This window comes from Pipistrellus hanaki, assembly GCF_964339955.1.
Source record: "Pipistrellus hanaki genome assembly, chromosome: 7".
In the NCBI taxonomy this organism is placed as follows: Eukaryota; Metazoa; Chordata; class Mammalia; order Chiroptera; family Vespertilionidae; genus Pipistrellus; species Pipistrellus hanaki.
In genome coordinates this window covers 8,994,047-9,017,896 of record NC_140509.1, presented here as the reverse complement: position 1 = coordinate 9,017,896, position 23,850 = coordinate 8,994,047, and the positions used below count along the sequence as shown (strand labels likewise).

The following is a 23,850-nucleotide window of genomic DNA, read 5'->3' as shown; positions in this document are numbered from 1 at the left end:
GCCCGCCAGCCGCCCAGCGGTTGCTAAGTGACGCCAGCGCGCAGAAGTGCGTGCGCGGTCACGGTGGAGTGCGTGAGAGCGGGCACGCGCCGCGGCGGCGGCGGCGGCGGAGGCGAGGACGGCGGCGACGGCAGGCGCCCAGGGGGCGGTGGCTACGAGGGGGCCCGCGGGGCCGGCGGAAGTGGCCTCGGAGCCGGCGGCTGGCTCGCAGAACTTGGTCGGGGTGAGTAGCCCGGGACTCGCAGGGGAGGTGGGCCTGGCCGCACCTGCTGCGCGGGCCGGGCGCGGGACGCACGCCCCCGCCGCACCTGCGCGCGCCACCCCACGCCCCTCCGCGGCTTCCTCCGCGGACGGGGGCTGACGAGGGTCAGTTTCTGGACGCGGGCGGTCCGGGCAGCGGCCGTGAGGGGCCGGCGGAGACTGTTGTTGTGAAAGGTTTAGTGAGAAGTAGGTGTCGGGGGCTTCGGCGGGGCTCCGCCAGGCTCCTGGAATGAGTGAAGCCCGGAGGAGCCCGGGCACCCAGAACGGCGCCTCATCCTCCCTGAGACGGGGCGGCAGCCGGGACGAGAGGAGGCGGCCCCGCCAGGGACGCCGGGTTTGGGGTGCGGAAAGTTTGGCGCCGCCGGGGCCTTCCGCGCCCCCGCCGCCCGGGGACGAGGAGCCGGTCGTCAAGTTCCGAATTGTGAATCAGTGCCTGCGCGCGGCGCCGGACACACCCACGGCCTGGGGAAGGCGAGCTGTCAGAGGAGATAGGGGACCAGCCTGTTACCCAGAGCTCCCAGCTTCACATGTATGTGCACGTGCTTCATCCACACCTAAAACTTTGTCCGCTCTGGGCATTTTTATCACATTGTTGCCACAGCTTTGTGGCCAAGGGGCGGGTATCTATCTTCAGTCCTTCCTCATAGACTCAAACCAGCTGTTTTATTTCCCGGCATGGAGACACCGCTCTTTTTGGTTTTCTTAAACGTAGAACAGACTTGCTGTTCCCTGAGTAGAAAGTACAGATTCTGCTCAGCGTGCGGGTTGGAGGGTGTTGATGGTCAGACAGGCCCGAGTGTGAGGGTGTGCTCTTTGGGGCGCTGGGCTTCTCATGGGTGGTCACCTGTGTGCTGGTTGTAGTTACCGTCCTTGGGAGACAGAATTGGTCTCTTCGGACTGTTGATTGAGGCAATGCCTAGAATTTTAGAAAGTTAAACTCTTCGGAAGTTTAATCATGATCTGTGCAAGAAAGTTACTTCTCTAAGTTATCACTCAGCTGTAAAAGTTTGTGATTCAGTTTCATAACTGAGGATCTGTAAAGTATGTTGCCTGAAGTTCTTACATCAGGGAACCAGTAAAAAAACACACCTTGCTCTGTCATACTTAGAGTACTCAAAATCCAGTGTCTCTTGCTCACTAGAGTGTAACAGCATTTTAGGACAGGAATCATGTGTGTTTTCATCATGGCTATATATCTTCAGTACTTACAAAAGTGCTTGCCACAGAATAGGCAAGCAATAGATATTTGTTATATATCACGCTGTATAAGTGGTGTATAGCAAGCATTTAGTTCAGTCCTAAAAGTAGTGAATACATGTGCTCCTCTCTCCAATATTATGTGACATATTTGTTGGGATTTCATATATATATTTCATATATATATATTTCATATATATATTTCATATTTGTTGGGATTTCATATATATATATGAAATCCAGAGGGAGAGAGAGAAACATCAATTATGAGAGAGAATCATTTATCAGCTGCCTCCTGCACACCCCTTGCTGGGGTTGAGCCCCCAAACAAGGTGTGTGCCCTTGACGGGAATTGAACTCATGACCTTTAAGTCCATAGGCTGGCACTCTGTCCACTGAGCCAAACCAGCCAAGGTGATTGTTAGGATTTCAAATGACATAGAAGACCTGGCTTTTTTCCCCCCTGAAGGGCAAACAGCCTGGTTAGGAAAAGATAATTATGAAACCAAATGGGGTAGTAATTAAACAAGTGCTCTGAGCTGCTACACTTTAAGTGCACTAGAAATTTAGAAAAGATAAAAGACTGTGGTGGGCTGAGTTAATGAACATTTTGGAAGAGGTAAGATTTGAGCTCATCTTTGGAAGAAGAGTAAAATTTGAATTAGAGAAGAGACAAGAAATTAGATGTTGAGAAAATAGTGTGAATTTGTCTTTGGGGGATATACTAATATTGAAGAGACACTTGGATGCGTGGAGCAGAAGGTCTCTGATAGGGGAATGTGGAGATACAAGGGTTAGCGGATTGAGAGGGGAAAGTGTGAAGGCTCAGGCAGGCTTTATCAGCATCCCACTGACAATGAGGGAAAGTCCTCTTGCTGGATGGGATGGGCCTTGTGCTACTCAAGTAGAGTTTTAACACATTGAAGGAATATTACAGTTGACAACATTAGGTTGTGCACTTCTGATTTCTATTACTTGAATAAATGCCTCATTAATGTGCAGGTATCTTATGTGTCAGCAGTGCATGTCCCCATTTCTAAAATCTATCATACCTGAAGTGCTTGGCCCATTCCATTGGAAATTTATTGAAATGGTGTACCCAAAGCTACTCTCACTCTCAGTGTTACAGTTTTGAATAGGATTTTCTCTCGCTCATAGTGGCCTGTAAGGTTATTACTGCTGATCCTGAAAAGACAAAAACAAGGTTACCTATGGAACTGACCACTGAATGCGTGGGTGGGTGAAACAACAAATTGATGTTTTGATTTGTTTTCTCATCAATAAAAATTAAGAAAAATATTGACAAAAAGATTTGAGCAAATTAAAAATGGCTGCTGTTAAATATTGAATTTTTGGTTTCTACAGTATCTTTTATTGTGGTTATGTTAAAATTCTTTTGAATGGTGTAAACCTGAAGTTGGATTGCTAACCTAAGATGTATAAAGTTGCAACACTAAATGTTGCATTATTTAACAACTCAGCAAATATTTATTGGGTGCTGGCTGTGGCTAGCAATATGTTGGGTGCTGGAAGAAAAAGAATAAGACACAGTATATTCCTGAGATACTAAGCATTTGTCTGAGGAGACAAACCACTAACCATGTTATATTATGATAAGAGTTAATTACTTTAGGAATGAATAAAATGCTGAGGGAGTAGATCACTTTACCTAGGAAAAAATTGATAGAGTCAGGAAAGAAGGATGAACTTAGTCCTGAAGGTTGAGTACAATTTTGCTACAAGTAAAAGGGAAAACAATTTTTCCATCTTATTCTAAGGAGAGGGGACAGACAGCATAAGCCAGTTGCCAAAGATTAAAATTGAATGGGGTTTTTGGAAAATCTTGTTTCTTGTAAGCTTGTTGTATGGCAGGAGTGTTAAGACAGGAAAGGTATGGTTGGGACCCAATTATGAAGGGGTCTTTCATTCCATTTTATTTTTATTTCAGTCATTGTATGTTTAATTTCTAGTTGGTCCTTTTTCATATCCTCGAGGTTCTCACTAAATTTATAAGCCTTTTCTAGGAAATTTTTGAAAAACCTTATAACCGTGATTTTGAAATCTAAATCCAATTGTTTGTTTTCCTTCATTTCTCTTGTTTGTGATCTCTTTCTTTGTCTTTGCATTTTCGCTGTTTCCCTGAGTTGGTAGGGTGGCTTTGTGTGCTAGGGGTCCTGTATGGTCCAGTGGGTCAGCCTCTCAGTTACCTGAGGTGGACACTCTTGTTGAACCCCTTTGTGGACCCTGTGTACAGTCTTGTTGATTGTTGTTGGTGTGACCTCCAGGCCAATTGGCTGTGAGGACCTGCTGTGTCTATAATGTGAAAGGTTTAGTGAGAAGTAGGTGTCGGGGGCTTCGGCGGGGCTCCGCCAGGCTCCCGGAATGAGTGAAGCCTGGAGGAGTCCTCATCCATAGGTGCACAGTTTATGTTCAGACTCTTCCCACATTCCCCTTTCCCCTTTTCCCCAAGAATCGTCAGTTCACTCCCCTTCCATACCTCTGATTCTATTATATTCAACAGTTAATGTTATTCATCAGTTTTTTTTTAATTTCCTTGGTTTTTAGATTCACTTGTTGATAGTTACGTATTTGTTGTTCATAATTTTTATCTTTATTTACTTTCTCTTCTGAAAGAACCCCCTTCAGCAATTCAGGAGCAGGGAGAGGTAGAGAAACCTCAGGGGTGATCAGGGCTGGCAGCCACCATTTGTACCCACTGACAACACCATGGGATTGGGACCAGCGCTGGGAACAGGCAGCATATCTGGCACTGGCTGCAGGTGCAAGCACTGGCTCTGCCGCCAGCTGTGGGTGCAAGTGGAGCTGCTGCTCCGGGCCTGGCCAGCCCTGATCACCCCTGAGGTTTCTCTACCTCTCCCTGCTCCTGAGGGGCGATCAGGGCCAGCAGCCACTGCTCAACCTGCTGATGGAGTTAGCCCCAGTCGCTCCACGCCATCAGCAGGTGAGAGCAGGGCCTGTGCTGTCACAATGTGAGAGTGATGTTGTAGAGAGAGGAGCTTCTGGAGATGCGATCAGGAGGCCATGGCAGGAGGGGCTGGGCAGGGGCGCAGAGGATGAGCTAAGACCTGCCTCTGTGTCCATCACAGCCTCACGGCTCACAGTTCCTTTCAAGGTGCATGAATTCGTGCACTGGACCCATAGTGTTGAATAAGAATGGTGAAAGTGGACATCCTTATCTTGTTCCTCATCTTACAGGAAATGCTTGTAATTTTTGTCCATCGATGAATTATAGAGAAATTTTAGATACTAAAATTATACTTCTCCAGCCAGAAGTGAGTTATGACCTGCCAAAAGTGAGAGTGAGAAGTTAAAGAAGACTTGTGTAGCTTGAGTATCTGACGATTATGATGATATTAAATTAGAAAACACAGGAGGAGAAATAGACTTGTAGTGGAGAGAAGAAATGATGGCATGCCAAATTTTTAAGGTCCCTGTTTGGAATTTAGAGAGACCCACTAGATCACATGTCAAACACAAGGCCCGCGGGCCAAATCCAGCCCGCCAGGCCTTGCAATGTGGCCCGCACCGCGCTGTCATCACTGCACTCCGCTGTCAGTTTATGACATTGTCAGTTTATGACTGTTCAGTAAACCATTCGGCCCTCGATTTAGGCTGGATTTTAGATTTTGGCCCCTTCTCTGATTGAGTTCGACACCCCTACACTAGATAATTGGAAATACTACTCCAGATCAGTTTAATTGTAATGAAGATGAGAGCCCTTGAGGCTATGGAAGTAGTACCACTAAGTAAGAGTTAGTATAGTGGTTAATATAGAGGCTTGCCTGTGCCTCTGATGTTGGTTGGGCAACCCCAATCCAAGGCTTTCCTGAGCCTTGGGCTGGCCCTGGGCAGCTGGGGGCTGAGGGGACTGGAGAACTCTGGAGGCAGGTGTGTGGAGCGGCTAGGTCCGCCTGCCACTCTGGCGGGGCTTAGGGACTGGTGCCACCATCTTGTGGCTGTGAGTGCTGCCATCTTTGAGAGCGTGGCAGTCAATTAGCATATCCACTCCTTATTGGCTGTGGGTACTGCCATCTTTGTGAGAGCGTGATAGTCAATTAGCATATTCCTTCTTTATTAGAATTTGCTGATATGCTTTGTATCTTAGGACTTTGGCATGGAGCACAAATGTTAGTCCTAATCTCTTATTGGGAGGTATAAGGAGGTCTACTGTATAGGAAATCAAACAGTAGTTGTACAAGGTAAGCATACTGTAAAGAGATTTTAGGAGTTAAAATTATAAACTCACCATACTACTTGTTCTTTTTGGCCTCTTGTTCTCTTCATTTATTCCTCTAACACTGGCACATAGTAAATTAAGTATTTACTATGTGCCAGGAGCTGTGCACAGTTCTGGGCATTGAGAAATGATTGCTACTCTGGGCATCTAACACTAGCTTTTGTTAGGGGGTATCTGCATGAGTGAGCAGACATATTGTCAGGGGGAAGATCTGGTGCCTGAATTTTATAATCTCAAGAATATATTGGTATGAGCAGACATCAAGGATTTGAAGTTAAATTTAGCTTTATGTATGAAAGGAGCCATGAAAAAAATAGGGATAAACAAATTTTTTTAAGCAATCAAAGAATCGGTAATTTGGTAGGGGAGTAAAAAACATATTTATAATGCTGTATGAAATATGATAAGTGCTATGTAAACAGTGATCACAGACTAAGTTTGCCAGTGCCTGAGTGTTCAGGTTTTATTTTAACTCATAAGCTGCTGTAACATTCCAGAAACTAAACATGTCATAAATCCACATTAATCTCCTAGGCAGATTTGTATGACAAAAAAAAAAAAAAAATTCCGGCAATCTGTGCCATTATTTTCTTGGTTTTGGAAATGTATTTATAATAACATGCAAACAAAAAGTTTATTAATAACTAGCTACTGTTTATCCAGTAGCTGCACTATGCTATGCCTTTTACAAGGTTATTATACTTTTTAAATAATCTACACTAATAAAAGAGAAACATGCAAATTGACCATCACTCCGCCACAACCAATAGCCAATCAGAGCAAGTATGCAAATTAACCCAACTAAGATGGCGGCTGCCAATGGAGCTGGAGTGAGTAGGAGGCTTGGGTTTTCCCCAGTGATGGAGGAAGCCATGCTTCCTGGCCTGCCCTGGCCTCTGCTCAGGGCTACAAAGTTTCAATTATAGTTGATAAATAAATCCCAACAAAGATGGGAGTGGCCACGGAGCTGGAGCCAGTGGAGGCTTGGGTTTCTCCCAGTGATGTTGGAAGCCAAGCTTCCTGCTCGCCCTGGCTTGCCCTGGACTATGCTCAAGGCTACAAAGTTTCAATTTTAGAAGATAAATAAATCCCAGATACCTGCTTCCAGCTGGCCCTGGCCTACGCTTCAGTTGCTGGAGGGCGTGGTTGGCCTGCAAACCATCACAGGCCCTTTGTCTAGGCCGCCCCTCACCCAAAAGGAACCCCCACCTTGATCTGGGACACCCTTCAGGGCAAACCAGCCATCCCCTACCCATACACCAGGCCTCTATTCCAGTGTTTTTCAACCTTTTTTGGGCAAAGGCACACTTGTTTCATGAAAAAAATCACGAGGCACACCACCATTAGAAAATGTTAAAAAATTTAACTCTGTGCCTGTATTGACTATATATAAAGTAATTCTCTTGAATAGGAATCAAATAAACACAAAGAAAGTATTTTATAATTACTTTATTATGAAATATTAAGTAAACAAAATAGTGAAAAATTATAAAATTCTTGTCTTGTCTGCACCTACGGCACACCAGGCAACATCTCGCGGCACACTAGTGTGCCGCGGAACAGCGGTTGAAAAACGCTGCTCTATTCTATCTAATAAAAGAGTAATATGCAAATTGACCGTAACTCTAACACACGAGATGACTGCCCCCATGTGGTCAAAGGTGCTGCCCTCATGTAGATACAAGATGACTGCCACAAGATGGCCAGTAGGGGAGGGCAGTTGGGAGGGACCAGGCCTGCAAGGGAGGGCAGTTGTGGGTGATTAGGCCAGTAGGAGAGGGCAGTTGGGAGAGACCAGGCCTGAAAAGGAGGGCAGTTGGGGGAGATCAAGCCTGCAGGGGAGGGCAGTTAGGGGTGACCAAGCTGGCAGAGGAGGGAAGTTGGGGGCGATTGGGCCTGCAGGGAAGTGCAGTTGGGGGGGACCCAGGCCTGCAGGGGAGAGCAGTTAGGGAGGACCAGGCCTGCAGGGCAGGGCAGTTGGGGGGGAACTAGGCTTGCACGGGAGAGCAGTTGGGGGGAGAGGGGAAGGCAGGCCAGCAGGGGAGGGCAGTTGGCACCCAGGCCTTCAGGGGAGGACAGTTGGGGACAACCAGGCCAGCAGGGGAGGCAGTTGGGAGCAACCACGCCTTTAGGGGATGGCATTTAGGGGGTGACTAGGTGTGCAGGAGAGGGCAGTTAGGGGCAATTGGGCCAGCAGGGGAGCAGTTAGGCGTCGATCAGGCTGGCAGGGGAGTGGTTAGCGGTGATCAGGCTGGCAGGCAGAAGTGGCTAAGGGCAATCAGGCAGGCAGTCAGGCGAGCAGTTGGGAGCCAGCAGTCCTTGTTTAGGCCCGATCCCATTGAGCCTAAATGGGCAGTCGGACATCCTTCAAGGGGTCCCAGATTGGAGAGGGTACAGAGTGGGCTGAAGGAAACCCCCCAACCCCCAGGCACGAATTTCATGCACCCGGCCTCTAGTAATTATATAAATGGATAAGTATTAGGCCCTGTATTAGTTATCATTGCTATGTAACAAATTACCCCAACTTTAGCAGCTTAAAACAGTGGCCAGCAAACTCAATCAACAGCGTCAAATATCAATAGTACAATGATTGAAATTTCTTTTGAGAGCCACATTTTTTTTTTAAATCAATCTTTATTGTTCATATTATTACAAAGGTTCCTCATTTCTTCCCCCCTCCACCAGGTTCCCACCCCACCCTCTGCCCCCTCCCCATCCCCCATTGTCCTCATCCATAGGGGCACAGTTTATGTTCAGTCTCTTCCTCCATCCCTTTCCCCGATAGTAAATCCCTTTTCAGATAGTAAATCTGTTACTTAGCACTTCTCATATCAATAATACCTCCACATGCCCAATGATACACTTCACACAAAAGACATTTCCAAATAGGTCAACCAGCCTCATCCAGGCCCCACCCAAGGCACTCACAGATCAACACCCCAGCGCTATACTAACTCAACACATCCAGATCTAAGCCTTCATCACTTGATTCAGCAGACCCTCAAGTTCCCGCAAAAGTTTCCAGCCATGTCTGAGAGGCAGCCGTGGGCAGGGACAGGCGAGGAGCGAGCTGTTTCGGGCCTGGCTGCTCCAGGCCTGGCCTCTGTTGCTCTGGTTCATTCCACAACCAGCTGCTCCGGGTCTGGTCACTGCCGCTCCCGACCTAGTTGCTCTGGATTTGGCTGTTGCTGCTACAGGCCTGGCTGCACCTGACCCGGCTGCTCTGGGCCCAGTTGCTCTGGTCCTGGCCGTTCCGGGCCTGGCCGCTCCCAGCCTGTCAGCTGCTGCTCCGGGCCTGGCCGCTCCCAGCCTGGCAGCCGCTTTTCCAGGCCTGGCCACTCCCAGCCTGGCAACCACTGCTCCGGGCCTGGACGCACCAGACCCAGCTGCTCCGGGCCTGGCCTCTCCCAGCCTGGCAGCTGCTGCTCCGGGCCTGGCCGCTCCCAGCCTGGCAGCTGCTGCTCCTGGCCTGGCCGCACCAGACCCGGCTGCTCTGGGCCTGGCCGCTCCCAGCCTGGCAGCCGCTGCTCCGGGCCTGGCCGCACAAGTCCCGGCTGCTCCGGGCCTGACAGAGCCAAATTTTTTGAACTTAAACTCTTCTAACGGCATTTCTTCAAAATAGACCTGCCCAGGCCGTGGTATTTTGTGGAAGAGCCACACTCAAGGGCCAAAGGGCCGCATGTGGCTTGTGAGCCAGTTTGCCGACCACGGGCTTAAAACAACAAACATCTAGCCATTTCTTTGGGTCAAGAGTTCAGTTGCAGCTTAGCTGGGTGGTTCTGGCTTAGAGTTTTTGATGATTTAAGCTGTTGACCTGCATTGCAGCAGTCATCTGAAGGCTTGACCAGGGCTGGAGGATCTGCCTCTAAAGTGGCTCTCACATGGCTGTTGGCATGAAGCTATAGGTCTTTACAAGGACTGTTGGAGTGTAGTGATGCAAGAGAGAGCAGGGAGGAAATCACATGCCTATATGTCCTATCTTGAGTACACACATTGCCCCTTCTCTATATTCTGTTTTAAATGAGTCACAAAGTCCAGCTCACACTCAAGAGGAGGCAACTAGGCTCCTTTTTTGGGGGGTGGAGAGAGGGGTTTTGTCAAAGAATTTGTAGACATATTTTAAAACAATCATAAGTCCTTTGTCAGATAAAGTCATATTCTCAGCTGAAATGGATTGTCCCCATTGTAGGGCATGCTGTAATTTTTCTGACTTACGTATTCACAGCATTTATGGAAATGCTTTGAAGAAATGATAGTGGTTTTTAAAATTGAAAGCACATTTAAAAAAATATAATTTACGATTTATTGGTGATTTCTTGAAGTTTTGTATCTATCTCATTAGCTTTCTGAGCTAAAATGTTTTCATTTTTATCCTATTTCATGTATTTATTTAGTTTTAAAAATATTTTCATTGATTTTAGAGAGGAATGAAGAGGGAAAGAGTGATAGGAACATCAATGATGAAAGAGAATCATTGATAAACTGCCTCCTGCACACCCCACGCTGGGGATTGAGCCACAACCTGGGCATGTGCTTTGATTGGGAATCGAACCATAATTTCCTGGTTCATAGGTTGACTCTCAACCACTGAGCCATACCAATTGTGCCTATTGCATGCACTTTTCTGAAATGTTTTTCTATAACTAATCTTAAATAAAATAAAACATTTCTAGGTAAATCAATTTACCTTCCAAACGTTTAGAAGAAAAGTAGTTGCTTAATGTGTCTGAAGGTATGCATGTCAACTTCTATATAGTGCAATGACTTTGAGTCACATGCCTTACATGAGTCTGTAAACATATTAAAGTCCTTTGGGTGCGTTAGGAACTCTTCTTGAGTAAGATCCTAAAGTAGATCTATTTTATTCCAGATCTCATCCGTTAGATGTTGTATGTAGAAAACACATGGCTCAGTCAGGGAAATTTTTCAGAACATATCACAGTCTGGTTTTTATTCCAGCACTTTATTCCTTTAGATGTTAACCAAATCTTAACTTTACCACCTCTACCCCCAACACGTATCAATTACCTGCTTGCTTTTTTCTTCTTTTACTTTTAACCTAATTTTAGGTAGAATTTTCATATAGCCTTCATCATATCCCCCAAATGTTAACACTTTACCACATTTGTTTTATTCTTTTCTCTTTCCATATGTATATATTTCCTAACTGATCAAGAGTAAGGTGCAGATACAATGTTGTTTTATTTCATTCTTTTAGTGTGCATGTCCTAAAAGGAAAAGAAATATTTTTACTACTTTATAATCCTCAAAAAATTAGCATTAATAGAATACTGTTATGTAATCTGCATGCCTTGTTATCCCAATTGACTTATCCATGAATACCTTGATAGCAACAACAATAAAAACACCTCAAAACAAAATAAAAAACAGTTGATGCAGTGTGCCTTCATTTATTGGTTTTCCTTTCGTCTCCTTTATCTGGAACAGTTCCTCAGTCCTTGTCTGTGAGACCCTTGACATTTTTGAGAGGATAGGCCAGTGTTTTGTTTTGTTTTAAAATAAATGCCTCACATCTGAGTTTTGTTTGGTGTTTCCTCATGATTAGATCCATATTTTGGCAGAATACCACAAATGTGATGTGGTTTTCTTAGTGGTCATGTTAGGAGGCCAGTGGTGTTGATGTGTCCCATTACTGGTGATGCTAACTTTGATCATTTGTTTAAAGTGGGTTTTTCCTGTTTTGTTTTTCCCCAGAGGTAAAGTTACACTTTTCCTTTGTAAGTAATTTGTGTTCTGGTGAGACTATGTAAATACCCTGTTACTCCTTCAACTTTCATTTTTCCAAATGAATATTCCCTAATTCCATCATTCTATATCTATTAGTTGACTTCCCCTCATTAATTAATTAATATCTATGAACTCACAGATACAATAGTATGAACTGCTTCAATAGTATTGTATACTATAGAAAAGATCCCCAACAATACTAAGAACTCACTTATTACCCAATGGTTTATAATTCTTTAAAAAAAAATTTTTTTTTAAATAAATTTTTATTGTTCATATTATTACAAATGTTCCTCCCCTCCCCCCACCATTGCTCTCCTCCACCAGGTTCCCACCCCACCCTCTGCCCCTTCCCCATTCCCCATTGTCCTCATCCATAGGTGTACAGTTTATGTTCAATCTCTTCCCACATTCCCCTCTCCTCTTTTCCCCAAGAGTCTTCAGTTTACTCCTCTTCCGTACCTCTGATTCTATTATATTTAACAGTTAATATTGTTCATCAGATTTTTAAAAAAATTTCCATGGTTTTTAGATTCACTTGTTGATAGTTACGTATTTGTTGTTCATAATTTTTATCTTTATTTACTTTCTCTTCTGAAAGAACCCCCTTCAGCAATTCATATAATTCTGGTTTGGTGTTGATGAACTCCTTTAGCTTTTTTTTTTTTTAGTGAAGCTCTTTATCTGACCTTCAATTCTGAGTGATAGCTTTGCTGCATAGATTATCTTTGGCTGTAGGTTCTTACTATTCATCACCTTGAATATTTCTTGCCATTCCCGTCTGGCCTGCATGGTTTCTGTTGAGAAATCAGTTGACAATCGTATATGTGCTCCTTTATAGGTAACTACCTGCTTTGCTCTTGCTGCTTTTAATATTCTCTCTTTGTCTTTTGCTCTTGGAATTTTAATTATGATGTGTCTTGGTGTGGTCCTGTTGGATTTCTTTTGTTTGGAGTTCTGTGCGCTTCCTGGACTTGTAAGTCTAATTCTTTCACCAGGTGGGGGAAGTTTTCTGTCACTATTTCTTTCAGTATGTTTTCGATATCTTGCTCTCTCTCATCTTCTGGGACCCCCATACTTCTGATGTTGGTTCGCTTGAAGTTGTCCCAGAGGTTTCTTACATTATCTTCAATTTTCTGGATTCTCTTGTCTTCTAGTTTCTGCAGAGGAGTGTCTTCTTGCTCTTTATGTTCCAACTCTTTGACTTGATTCTTGCGATCTTCCATTCTGTTTTTAGGACTCTGTATAATATTTTTTATTTCAGTCAATGTATTCTTTATTTCTTGTTGATCCCTTATCATTTCTTGTTGATTCCTTATTAATTCTAGTTGATCCCTTTTCATATCCTCATAGGTCTTATCCATCTTTTCTAGGAAATTCTTGAAAAACCTTATAAGTGTAGATTTGAACTCTATATCCAGTCCCTTTTTGTCCTCCATTTCTTTTGTTTGTGATCTATTTTGTTGTCTTGGCATTTTCGCAGTTTTCCTGAGTTGGTAGCCTTAAAAGTCTCTGAGTTCTGCTTGGATGGGGCGGGATTTCAGGGTGGAGACTGCAGCTTTGGCTTCCGTCAGCCCCGCCCTATGTGGGTCCTTCAGTACTCGCTGCCAGCACCTCTAAGAGAAAGGTACCCTCGATTTTCGCCTGCTGCCAGACAGTCTATGCTCTCCCCCAATAAGCCCGGAACTGGGGTTCAGTTCAGTTGGTAGTGGGATTGGAGGTGGCGTTCAGAGCAGTCTGGAGCCCCTGTCTCCTTCCGGCCAGGGCAATCCCGTGGCACAGCCAACCCTCCCTTCTCTACGCTCAATGGGCGCGCTGCTGGGACCTCCTTTCGCCGCTCCCCTGGGGTTCCGCCTTACAGCCCAGCTCCCTGTGGATGAGCCTGGGTCCCAGGGGTCTGGCCTAGAACTGGGGTTCAGAGCAGTCAGAACTTGGGCCCATCACAGTCGGAGCGTTTATCTCCTTCCCGCTAGGGAATGCCAGCCACTCACTCAGCCTCCCTCTTCTCCAGCTCTGTCCTCTTCGCGCAGCGTTTCTCTGTACCTTTGGCTTTTACAGCTCCTCCGCGCTTCCTTCTGGTTTTCTCCTTGCTTCTCATTGTAGAATTTCCAGTCAGTCGACTTTCCTGTAGTTCTGGGTAATGTCCATTTTATATTTTAGTTGTATTTTATTGAAATTGTTGTGTGCAGCTGCGGCTAGGTGTTTACCTGTGCAGCCATCTTGGAACGACCGTGAGACGGTCTATAATTCTTTATAAATACTTATAAATAACTGTTTACTCATATTGTTCCATATTCAACTAATGAAAGCTAGCTGATGTCTAGCTTTCATTTGATGTGTCCCCATTATTCTTTGAGCACTTATTTTGTAGTACGACAGGATAGTTCAGGTTCGTCTTGTTTTTTTCCCCCCTTGCCCCTGCACTGGAATCCTTTCCAGAGCTCTAGAGAACCCCTAGTGGGAAATTGTTTCTAGAAATTGAAATCTCAGTGCTAGGTGTGCTCATGGCTATTGGGATATCATTGCTTATAAGCCCTCTTAGCAAACAGGTGTGTGTGTACCCCCACATCTATATCTAATTTTGTGTATATCTATCTGTATTAAACTCTTGAATTCACACTGACAATTCCTATTCCAATCTTATACCACATGGTTTATTATTTGTTTAACATAAAAAATTAGCTTGAGGGAATGTAGTACAAATACTTTGTTCAAAAGTTACATGGGTTATGTAACCCCTTCAGTGTGGTTATGTGATTCATTTGAAATACAGTTCAGGTCATTTGATTCACTGTTTCATGTTACCCTCTCATGCTACCCAATCTTTGTGGATTTCTAAAAATATTAAATGCATTTTTTATTAAAATACATTTTTAAATAAATACATTTTATTAAATACATTTTTTATTGTTGATAGTATTTAGGTATTTCCCATTTTTCCCCATTGCCCCTCCCTTCCCAGATGCTATCCACCCTCCAAGGTTTTCACTACTTTATTGCCCAAGTTTATGGGCTATGGGATATCCTATCTAATAAAAGGTTAATATGTAAATAGACTGAATGGTGGAACAACTGGTTACTTTGATACTCACTGACCACCAAGGGGCAGACACTCAACACAGGAGCTACCCCCTGGTGGTAAGTGTGCTCCCACAGGGGAAGTGCCGCTCAGCCAGAAGCCAAGTTCATGGCTGGTGAGCACAGCAGCGGTGGTGGGAGCCTCTCCCCCTCTGTGACAGTGCTAAGGATGTCCAACTGACATGGGGAGCAGGCCTAAACTGTCAGTGGACATCCCCAGAGGGCTCCTGGATTACGAGAGGGTGCAGGGTGGACTGAGGGACCCCCTCCCGCCCCAAGTGCATGAGTTTTGTGCGCTGGGCCTATAGTCCTATCTAATAAAAAGTAATATGCAAAATGAGCATCACTCCAACAAACAAGATGGCTTCCCCCATGTGAACAAAGATGGCTGCCACAAGATAGCCAGCAGGGGAGGGCAGTTGGGAGGGAACAGGCCTGCAAGGGAGGGCAGTTGTGGGTGATCAGGCCAGCAGAGGAAGGCAGTTGGGAGGGAACAGGTCTGCAAGGGAGGGCAGTTGGGGAGGACCAGGCCAATAGGGGAGAGTAGTTAGGGGACCAGGCCAGCAGGGGAGGGCAGTTGGGGGCGACCAGGCTGGCAGGGGAGAGCAGTTAGGGGTGATCAGGTCGGCAGGGGAGGGCAGTTAGGAGCAATCGGGCAGGCAGGAGAGCAGTTAGGTGTTGATCAGGCTGGCAGGGGTGTCGTTAGGGGGTGATCAGGCTGGCAAGCAGAATAGGTTAGGGGCAATCAGGCAGGTAGGCAAGGCAAGCGGTTGGGAGCCAGCAATCCTGGATTGAGAGAGAGATGTCCAACTGCCCTCGAGGGGTCCCAGATTGGAGAGGGTGCAGGCTGGGCTGAGGGACACTACTTCCCTCCCCTTGTGCATGAATTTTCTGCAAACTAGCCTCTGGTTGTAAATAAAGCTGCTATGAAAATAGTGATGCATTTATTCTTTCTGATTGGTGTTTTGGGTTTTTAGGATATATTTCCAGAAGTGGAATTGCTGGATCAAATGGAAGTTCTTTTAATTTTTTAAGGAAACTCCGTCCTGTTTTCCATAGTGGCCGTACCAATCTGCATTCCTACCAGCAGTGAACTAGTGTTTCCTTTTCTCCACATCCTTGCACATTCTCTCCACAGCACTGGTTTGTTGATTTATTGGTGGTGGCCATTCTGACAGGTGTGAGGTGACATCTCACTGTGGTTTTAATTTGCATTTCTCTGATGATTAGTGACTTTGAGCATTTTTTCATCTCTCTTGGCCATTTGTATGTCCTCTTTGGAGAAATGCCTATTCAGGTCTTCTGCCCTTTTTTAATTGGGTTGTTTGTCTTTCTTTAATTGAGTTGTATGAGTACTTTATATATTTTGGATATTAACCCGTTATCAGATATATCCTTGGCAAATATGTTCTTGCATATGGTGGGTTCCCTTTTCATTTTGATGGTGGTTTGCAGATAATATTTGTCTATAGAAACACAAATGGATTTTGTCCAGCAGAATGCAATTGAATGTTTCCTAAGGATAGTGACATCTATTTGTAAAGCAGTTGCAGCATTCAGATAACCCATAGATATGTTTGACATCTCCTTTGAACTGATTATAACATCTTACTGGATGCTTCATTAATTAATGAGTTAAATAAAATCTTTGACATGTGTTATAGTATTTGTATGTGCCATGATTTTTCTCTTATAAAATTTGACCTTTTAACAGATATGTCTATTTTTTTTTTTAAATCCTCACCCGATGACATATTTTTTTACTAATTTTAGAGAGGGAGGGAGGGAGAGAGAAAGAAAGATGGAAGTGAGAGAGGAACATCAATTGGTTGCCTCCTGTTTGCACCTCGATGAGGAATTGAACCTACAACCTAGGTAAGTATCTTTACTGGGAAGCGAACCCACAATCTTTTGGTGTTCGGGACAATGCTCCAATCAGCTGAGCCACCCACCAGGGCTAAAAGTCCCTTTGTGATGGACATTTAATTTCTTTACAAAGCAGCTCATATCTGTTTTAATCACTAGGAAAATCTGTGTTGTCTTAAAGTAGTACTATGGGATTCTTTAATGGATGAGAGAGTTTTGATAATTTTTCCATCAAACATTATGACCGAGTTTCTGCCCTCAAGGAGTTTATAGTCTAGAATAGAAAAGATACCAGATGAAGAGTGAGTAGCAGGGATATTGAGTAATCTACTAAGAGAGCTAAGTTTAGTTTCCTTAGGGTGAGAAAGAACTGCATGGACTTGCTTTCCTCATAGCATTTGCCCTTTCTCATAGGCTCTTGGTCGGTGCTAGCTGAAGCAGAACTGGACCTCCCTCTTCTTGGGACACTGGGTGCCACTGTTCTTATTTTTGATGCTGGCTGTGGAACTAATCAAGTTTTAGAAATTCAAATGAAATCCCATGGCTTCTGTTAACAGCGGAATGGTTTATCTGTCCTTACAGATGGTGGTATTAGCAAGAGAATCTAGTGGAGTCACAACGTTGAGGAGGGAGTGAAGTTAGTGGTTATATTCAAAAGTCAGTTGACAAAATGTAAAGTCAAGTACTGTCAACATTATCTTTGCAAGATCCTTCTTCTTAATATAGGTATGTCACAAATAAGTTAATTTTAATTGTGAGAATTTAATTTTACTAGAAGTTTTATTTGTCACCCCCTAATTTGGCTTACCACCTCACTTCATGAATGCCATCATTGCTAGGCATTTCTTGGCCTGTCTCAGAAGCCCGCAGTGAGTTCTGTTTGCAGTTACGCAATGGGCAGTTTGGTAAAGTTCTCTCAGGTAGTACTTAGTTTGCTATTCTACAGTAGTAATAATCTACAATTAGTTTCATTTTACTACTAATATTGTTTTCATTAATTTCATTGCTGGTTTTACTGTTCTGTCATACCTTTTTGAAAGGTTTGGTTACCTAGACATTAACAGATATACTTTAACTACTGAAACAGTTGTATACCATTTATTATTATTATTTAGTTTTTTTAAACTTGTAATTTTTTTTTTTGTGAAAAATTCAATCATACATACATAGGCAGAACGGAGCATTATAATGAACTCCTCATATCTAGCACATAGCTTTAGCCCTTAACAAATAACTAGAGGCCTGGTGCACCAAAATTGTGCATGGGGGTAGGGAGTGTCCCTCAGCCCATTCTGTGCCCTCTCGCAGTACGGGACCCCTCGCTTCTTACTACCCTCCTGCAGTGCAGGTGGGAGAGGCTCCCGCCACCACTGCTGCGCTCTCCAGCTGTGAACCTGGCTTCTGGCTGAGCAGCCTGTACTGTTTATTTTAATGGTTATTAAATTCTTTAGATATGGAGAACTCACCTTTTTACAGGAAGGATTAATTCTAAGGAGGGATACTCTGGTCTACCAGCTCTCTATCTCTCTGTTGTCAGTGTTTTTCTAGAGCCTTTAAAAATTCTTCACTGTCTCCACTTATCAGTGATTGAGAAATTTCTAAAACCATTCATGTTTTTTGTCTTAGGCTTGTTTACAGCAAGGATCATGTAGTGGAGTGGGGGTAGCTCTCACTGTTTCTCATTCCTCCTTCCATATAAGTAGTTGAATGCACATAAGTTCAATTTGAGTACGATGTGACTCCTTATGGTAGGAATTGACCTAGTTCAGGTGGAAATGTTCCTAGACAGCTTGTTTTTCACCCATGAAAAGCTGTGTTGACATCCTGGTAGGTTAAGTATTGTGAGTACAAATTCCTTATATCACTTCTGTTCCCTGCCCACTAAGAACTTGTAATCTAGTTGGGGGCGGTAGATTAAAATTAGGTATTTATAATATTAAGTGATAAGTGCTGTAGCAGAATACATCCACAAGACCGTTAGCTGAGAACTTGTATGCCATGAATTTTTATCAATATTTTTGAGGAAACATCTTGATAAACTGAGGTTCAGAGAAGGCTTTCTGGTGATGGTGACACTTCCTTAGGCTTAAAGAAAAAGGTCTTACCTCTGCAGGGGGTGAAAGGAGTATGTATTTTTGGTAGAAACAAGGCAAAGTGTGTCAGGGTAAGTTTGGTGTTGCTGAAGCATAAAAGAAGTGGCAGGTATCTTAGAAAGGAGATGAGGGTCAATTTAAGGAGGGCAGTGCATGATGTCTTTGAACTTGTATACCAGTCCAGTGACCGAAATACCATTACTATAATTGCATTTATATTAATATTATTAATAACTACCATTAATTTGGCACTTACTAAATGCCAGGAACTGTATTAAGTGCTTTATAATTATTACCTCATTTAATACTCTGGAGGTATAGACAAGTTGAGTAACTTTTCACAAGTGAAAAGATGGAGGTATAGACAAGTTGAGTAACTTTTCAAAGCTATGTCTAATGTGTGTGGAGAGTGGATTCCAAAGTGCAGAGAGGTCTCACTCCAGAACCTTTCAACTGGGGCATCATTGAAAAATTGTAAAGCAGGGAGTAGAGTGGTTATATCTTCATTTTAGATTGCTTATTTGTAAGCTCAATGGAGATGGAATTAAGGGGGACAAAATGGGAGGCAGAAAGATAATTGGGAAGTTGTTGAAGTAGTCTGGGAGAGAGATTTAAAACCTGAAGTAGAAGGTATTAGATAGGCACAGGAATATTGAATTAGAAGAATATTTAGGAGGTGAAATTGGAAGGTTTAACTAATTGAATAGATAAGGCGGCATCAAGGAAAGGAAGGATTCAAGGGACACTTAACAGGTTTTCGGCATGGGTGACCATCGTGATACTGCATTTTAAAACCAAGGACACTGGAAGACGATAAACATTTAGACAAGATTAGTTTGGTGTTATGTTGATTTGAGGTGCCAGGGGGGACGTGGCAGTGGAATTAAATTGTAGGTATGTGTATCTGAAATTCATAGGAGAGGTCTGGCCTATGAATAGATTCAGAAGTTAGTAGGTGGTAGTTGAAACCAGGATTATAGAGAAATAAACTCACCAGGAAGGTGTAGCCCTGAGAAACACAACTCTTAAGAGAGACAGTGAAGGAGAAAGAAGAGACACATAGACGTAAAAGGAGAACCAGGAGAGGAGAGTGCCACAGAGGCTAGGGGCGTAAAGTTTCAAGGTGGGCGTGTTCAAGACTGTCACATGGTGCAAAGAGATCCAAGAAGGTAAGGATGGCAAATGAATCTTGGGTATTCCAGTTATGATGTGTGAAGCACAAGGTATGCAGAGTATGCTCTGCAGACTCTCAATCTTGGGTTAAGTTGGTTTGGACTTAACCCAACAAGTGGAAAAACTTTGGGGAGTGTAGACTCAATTCCTGAGAGTTGGGGCCAGCTGCTTCCTCAGTAGTGTTCCACTGACGCTTTCTATTCCCAAATTGTTCTAATTTGTTGTCTGTGCAATTTTTATGTCGGGAAATCATCACCAAAGTGCATCATCCTAAGTCAGTGGTTGGCAAACCGCGGCTCGTGAGCCACATACAACTCTTCGGCCCCTTGAGTGTGGCTCTTCCACAAATCACCACATGGGGGTGTGCATGTATGGTGCTATTGCAACTTTGTGGCCCATGTGCAGAAGTTGGTTTCCGGTTCTCAAAAGAAATTTCAGTCATTGTACTGTTGATATTTGGCTCTGTTGACTAATGAGTTTGCTAACCACTGTCCTAAGTGATATTTTGGCAGAAAAAGAAAAGGAAGGAAGGAAGGAAGGAGGGAGGGAGGGAGGGAAAGAGAGAAAGAGGTAGAGAAAGAAAAGAATGATGGGAGTTATTCGGGGTGAGGAAACTCAGAAGAAAAATGATAGTTATGCAATGGCAGTTAAGTATCAGGCATTGTTCTATGTCCTTTCATGTGTTTTATTATATACTGGAGGCCTGGTGTACAAAAATTTGTGCACTAGGTGGAGGGGTTCCTGCAGCCTGGTCTGCACCCTCTCATAGTCTGTGAGCCCTCGGTGAGAGGCAACAAGGCGGATCAGGGGAAGGTGCCACCCCCATCACCCCACTGCTGCTGCCAAAACCAGCCGCCAAGGCTGCCGACCCTCAGCCTTTGCTTCTTAGCGCTGCCCCCACTCCCTGCCCACTTGTGTGTGTGTGTGTGTGTGTGTGTGTGGGGGGCAATCTGGGGCCTGGCGGGCTGTGGGAGGGGCTGTGGGAGGTTGAGGCATCACAGTCGCACCCTGTCTAGTCCAGCCTCTGCAGAGGCTCTGGGACCATGGGCCGCCCTGCCTTTCCTGCGCCATTGTCTTTTGGCCCTCAAAGCTGTTGCAGCTTTGTCTGGAAGGACATCTGGAAGACATCCAGTCTAATTAGCATATTACCCTTTTATTAATATAGATTATTCTATCTTATCCTTATAGCAGCCCTGTTGGGGATGAGGTTATCCCCATTTTCTAAATAAGGAAATTCAGATTCTCTAGCCCTTCCTTCCTTCCTTCCTTCCTTCCTTCCTTCCTTCCTTCCTTCCTTCCTTCCTTCCTTCCAGAATTCTTTCTTTTTTCTTTCTTTTTGTCTTTTTTTGGGACTGGCTTATTCCCCCCCTCCCCTCAAGTTTTTAATTTAATTTAATTTAATTTTCATTTTTTTTATTAAGGTATTATATGTGTACATATCTTACCATTGCCCCCCACCCCCAGAGTTTTGCGTCCATTGGTTATGCTTATATGCATGCACACAAGACTTTCCGTTGATCTCATCTCCCCCAGCTCTCCCTAACATTCCCTAGCCTTACTCCACTGCTGGCTGTGATCTTGGACTTCAATTTCCTCATTTGTAAAAAGATGTGGTTATGATCCTTAAGTCCTGTCCAGCTCTAGGGTCCTAGGAATCTGTGATTGTTAATAGTGGGGTTTTTATTTTGGTCATAAGAAAAAGTCTAAACCCCCTCACCCCATCCACCTACTGAATTAATAACTTAATAGTAACATTGTCAAATTGTCCAGGCTAAATAATTTATCTTCCCATCACAAAGTGAGTACTCATTATGTATGTGGGCTTAGAAGGCTACTGCAAAATAAATCAAGAAAATAGGCTCGGTGACAGGCTCTCCATCAGCTGTTACTAGCCCTGGGCACGTGGGCAAATAGCTACCTGCAAGATTGTGAGATTATTTTAAAGTGTGTTATGGGTTAAGTGCTAAGTGTTTTTGTTAATTTAAAAGTTCTTTGGCATGTGACCTTTAAAAATTACATTATTATATTATCATAAATCTTGATTAAGGCAACAAAATGTATTTACAATGGCCAACTTCACAGCTGGGATGAAATATTTTATAGTGTGTATAATGAGCCACTAGATGATGGCAATTCTCTGTTCACATCTGAAAAATGAGAGTTGGGAAATGAAATAGAATCTTTAAAGCTCTATTTAATTGTGAAAATTAATTTCAAGGAACCATATTATGTGCCCAGTGAGAACTTAGTAATTGAGGAGGAGGGAAAAAGGAAATTATGAATGAGGCTTTCAAACCTTCTTAAGTCCATTTTGGAAAAGTTAGGATAAAAATATCATGCTAATGTGAGTTTCAAATACATGTTTTACAACAATGATATAAAAAGAAACAAAATTACAAATACTAAGTTAATACAAGATAAAGATTCTCCTGATTTTCAGCCACTGTGTTCTAGATACATTGATTGTGGCAAGCAGAGGTTTTCAATTAATGCAATCTTACCTTTGAGGGCATTTTGGAAATTTATAGGGGCATTTTTATTTTCTAAGATTGTTGAGTTACATATTATTTTATTATTATTTTCTTTTGATTTCTCCTTTATATTATAGCCAATATATATTTATTTTTAATATTTTTATTGATTTTAGAGAGGAAGGAAGAGGGAGAGAGAAACATCAGTGATGAGAGAGGATCATTGATAGGCTGCCTCCCGCATGCCCCACACTGGGGATCAAGCCAGCAACTCAGGCATGTGCCCTTGACCAGAATCAAACCCAGGATCCTTCTGTCTATCCATGGAGCCCAACCAGCCAGGGCCAATGTATTTTATAAAAAATATTTTTTTTTTGTTAGTCCTCACCTGAAGATATGTTCTTACTGATTTTTTTAGAGAGTGGAAGGGAGAGAGTGTGAGAGAGAAACATTGGTATGAGAGAGAAACATTAATCTCCATTTGTTGCCTCCTGTTCATGCCCCAACCGGGGATTGAACCTGCAACCTTAGTTGGGCCCTGATCGGGAACCCAGCTCACAATCCTTTGGTGCGTGGGATGACTCTTCAACCAGCTGAACCACCGACCAGGGCTATAGCCAGTGTATTTAAAAATAGGCTGTAGTAGCCCTAGCTGGTTTGGCTCAGTGGATAGCGCCTGAAGACTGAAGGATCCCAGGTTCGATTCTGGTCAAGGGCACTGCCTGGAAAGAGGGGCTGCGATCCCCAGTAGGGGACATGCAGGAGGCAGCTAATCAATGATTCCCTCTCATCATTGATGTTTTCTCTCTCCCTCTTCCTTCCTCTCTAAAAATCAATAAAGATATATTTAAATAAATAAATAAATAAATTAATAAAAAAAATAGGCTGTAGGTTCTCAATGTATGAATTTATTGTAGAATAGTAAGGAGGTGGGAGGGGAGACAAGATATTTGTTATAAAAAGTGAGCTTTGGATGTGATAGGGTTGATAGCCATTGTATTAGTTTTCTATTACTGTCAAACAGTGTACCACAAACTTACAGCTTGAAACAATAGTCATATATTATCTCACAGTTTCTGTAGGTCAGAAGTCCACACACATTGTAAGCTATATTGTTTGCTGAGGGTCTCACCTGGCTAAAATTAAAGTGTCTTTAGGGACTGTGATCTCATTTGAGGTTCAGGGTCATCCACCAAGATCATTGGTGGTTGGCAGAGTTCTATTCCTGTGATGATATGACTAAGGTCCTCATTTTCTTGCTGGCTATCAGCTGGGGGTCATTCTTAGTACCTAGAGGCCACTTTCAGATCCTAATCATGTGGCCATCTCACAATATGGTAACTCATTCAAAGCCAGTAGAAAAATCTCTAGTCAACTGTCCAGTGGAAACATAATGTGAGCTATAAATATAAGCCTAAATCATATCAGTGACTTTCCCATATTAACATGTATTGCCCACACTAAAGAGAAGGGGGTTATACAGGATGTTTATACCAGAGGTGGAAATCATGGGACTGTCTTGTAATTCTGCCCATTGCAGCCACTACTATGAAATCTTCATATCCATATCTCTTATGTATGTCAGTACATTTCAGTTTTTGGAAACAGGACTTCACTACCTACTTTACACATTTATACAGGTATCAGTACCTATTGTGTGCCTGGTAGTTTTCTAGGTACTGAGATAAATGGGGGCGGATAACCT

General features: G+C 43.5%; 1 protein-coding gene across 2 annotated transcripts in view; it reads left to right on the top strand.

The window, feature by feature from the left end:
- The window catches only part of BTBD9 (BTB domain containing 9), a 411,421-nt gene continuing 387,571 nt past the window's right edge, over positions 1-23,850 (top strand). The window contains exon 1 of one of the 2 annotated variants that reach the window (XM_084889529.1): positions 1-223. Coding sequence is in view for 1 of the 2 variants with exons in the window: in XM_084889528.1 (XP_084745654.1) it covers positions 491-790 (300 nt within the window). In the remaining variant the exon portion in view is untranslated. Of the gene's footprint in view, positions 224-391; positions 791-23,850 lie in introns of those variants that run through there. The other variant, XM_084889528.1, reaches the window with a different exon arrangement.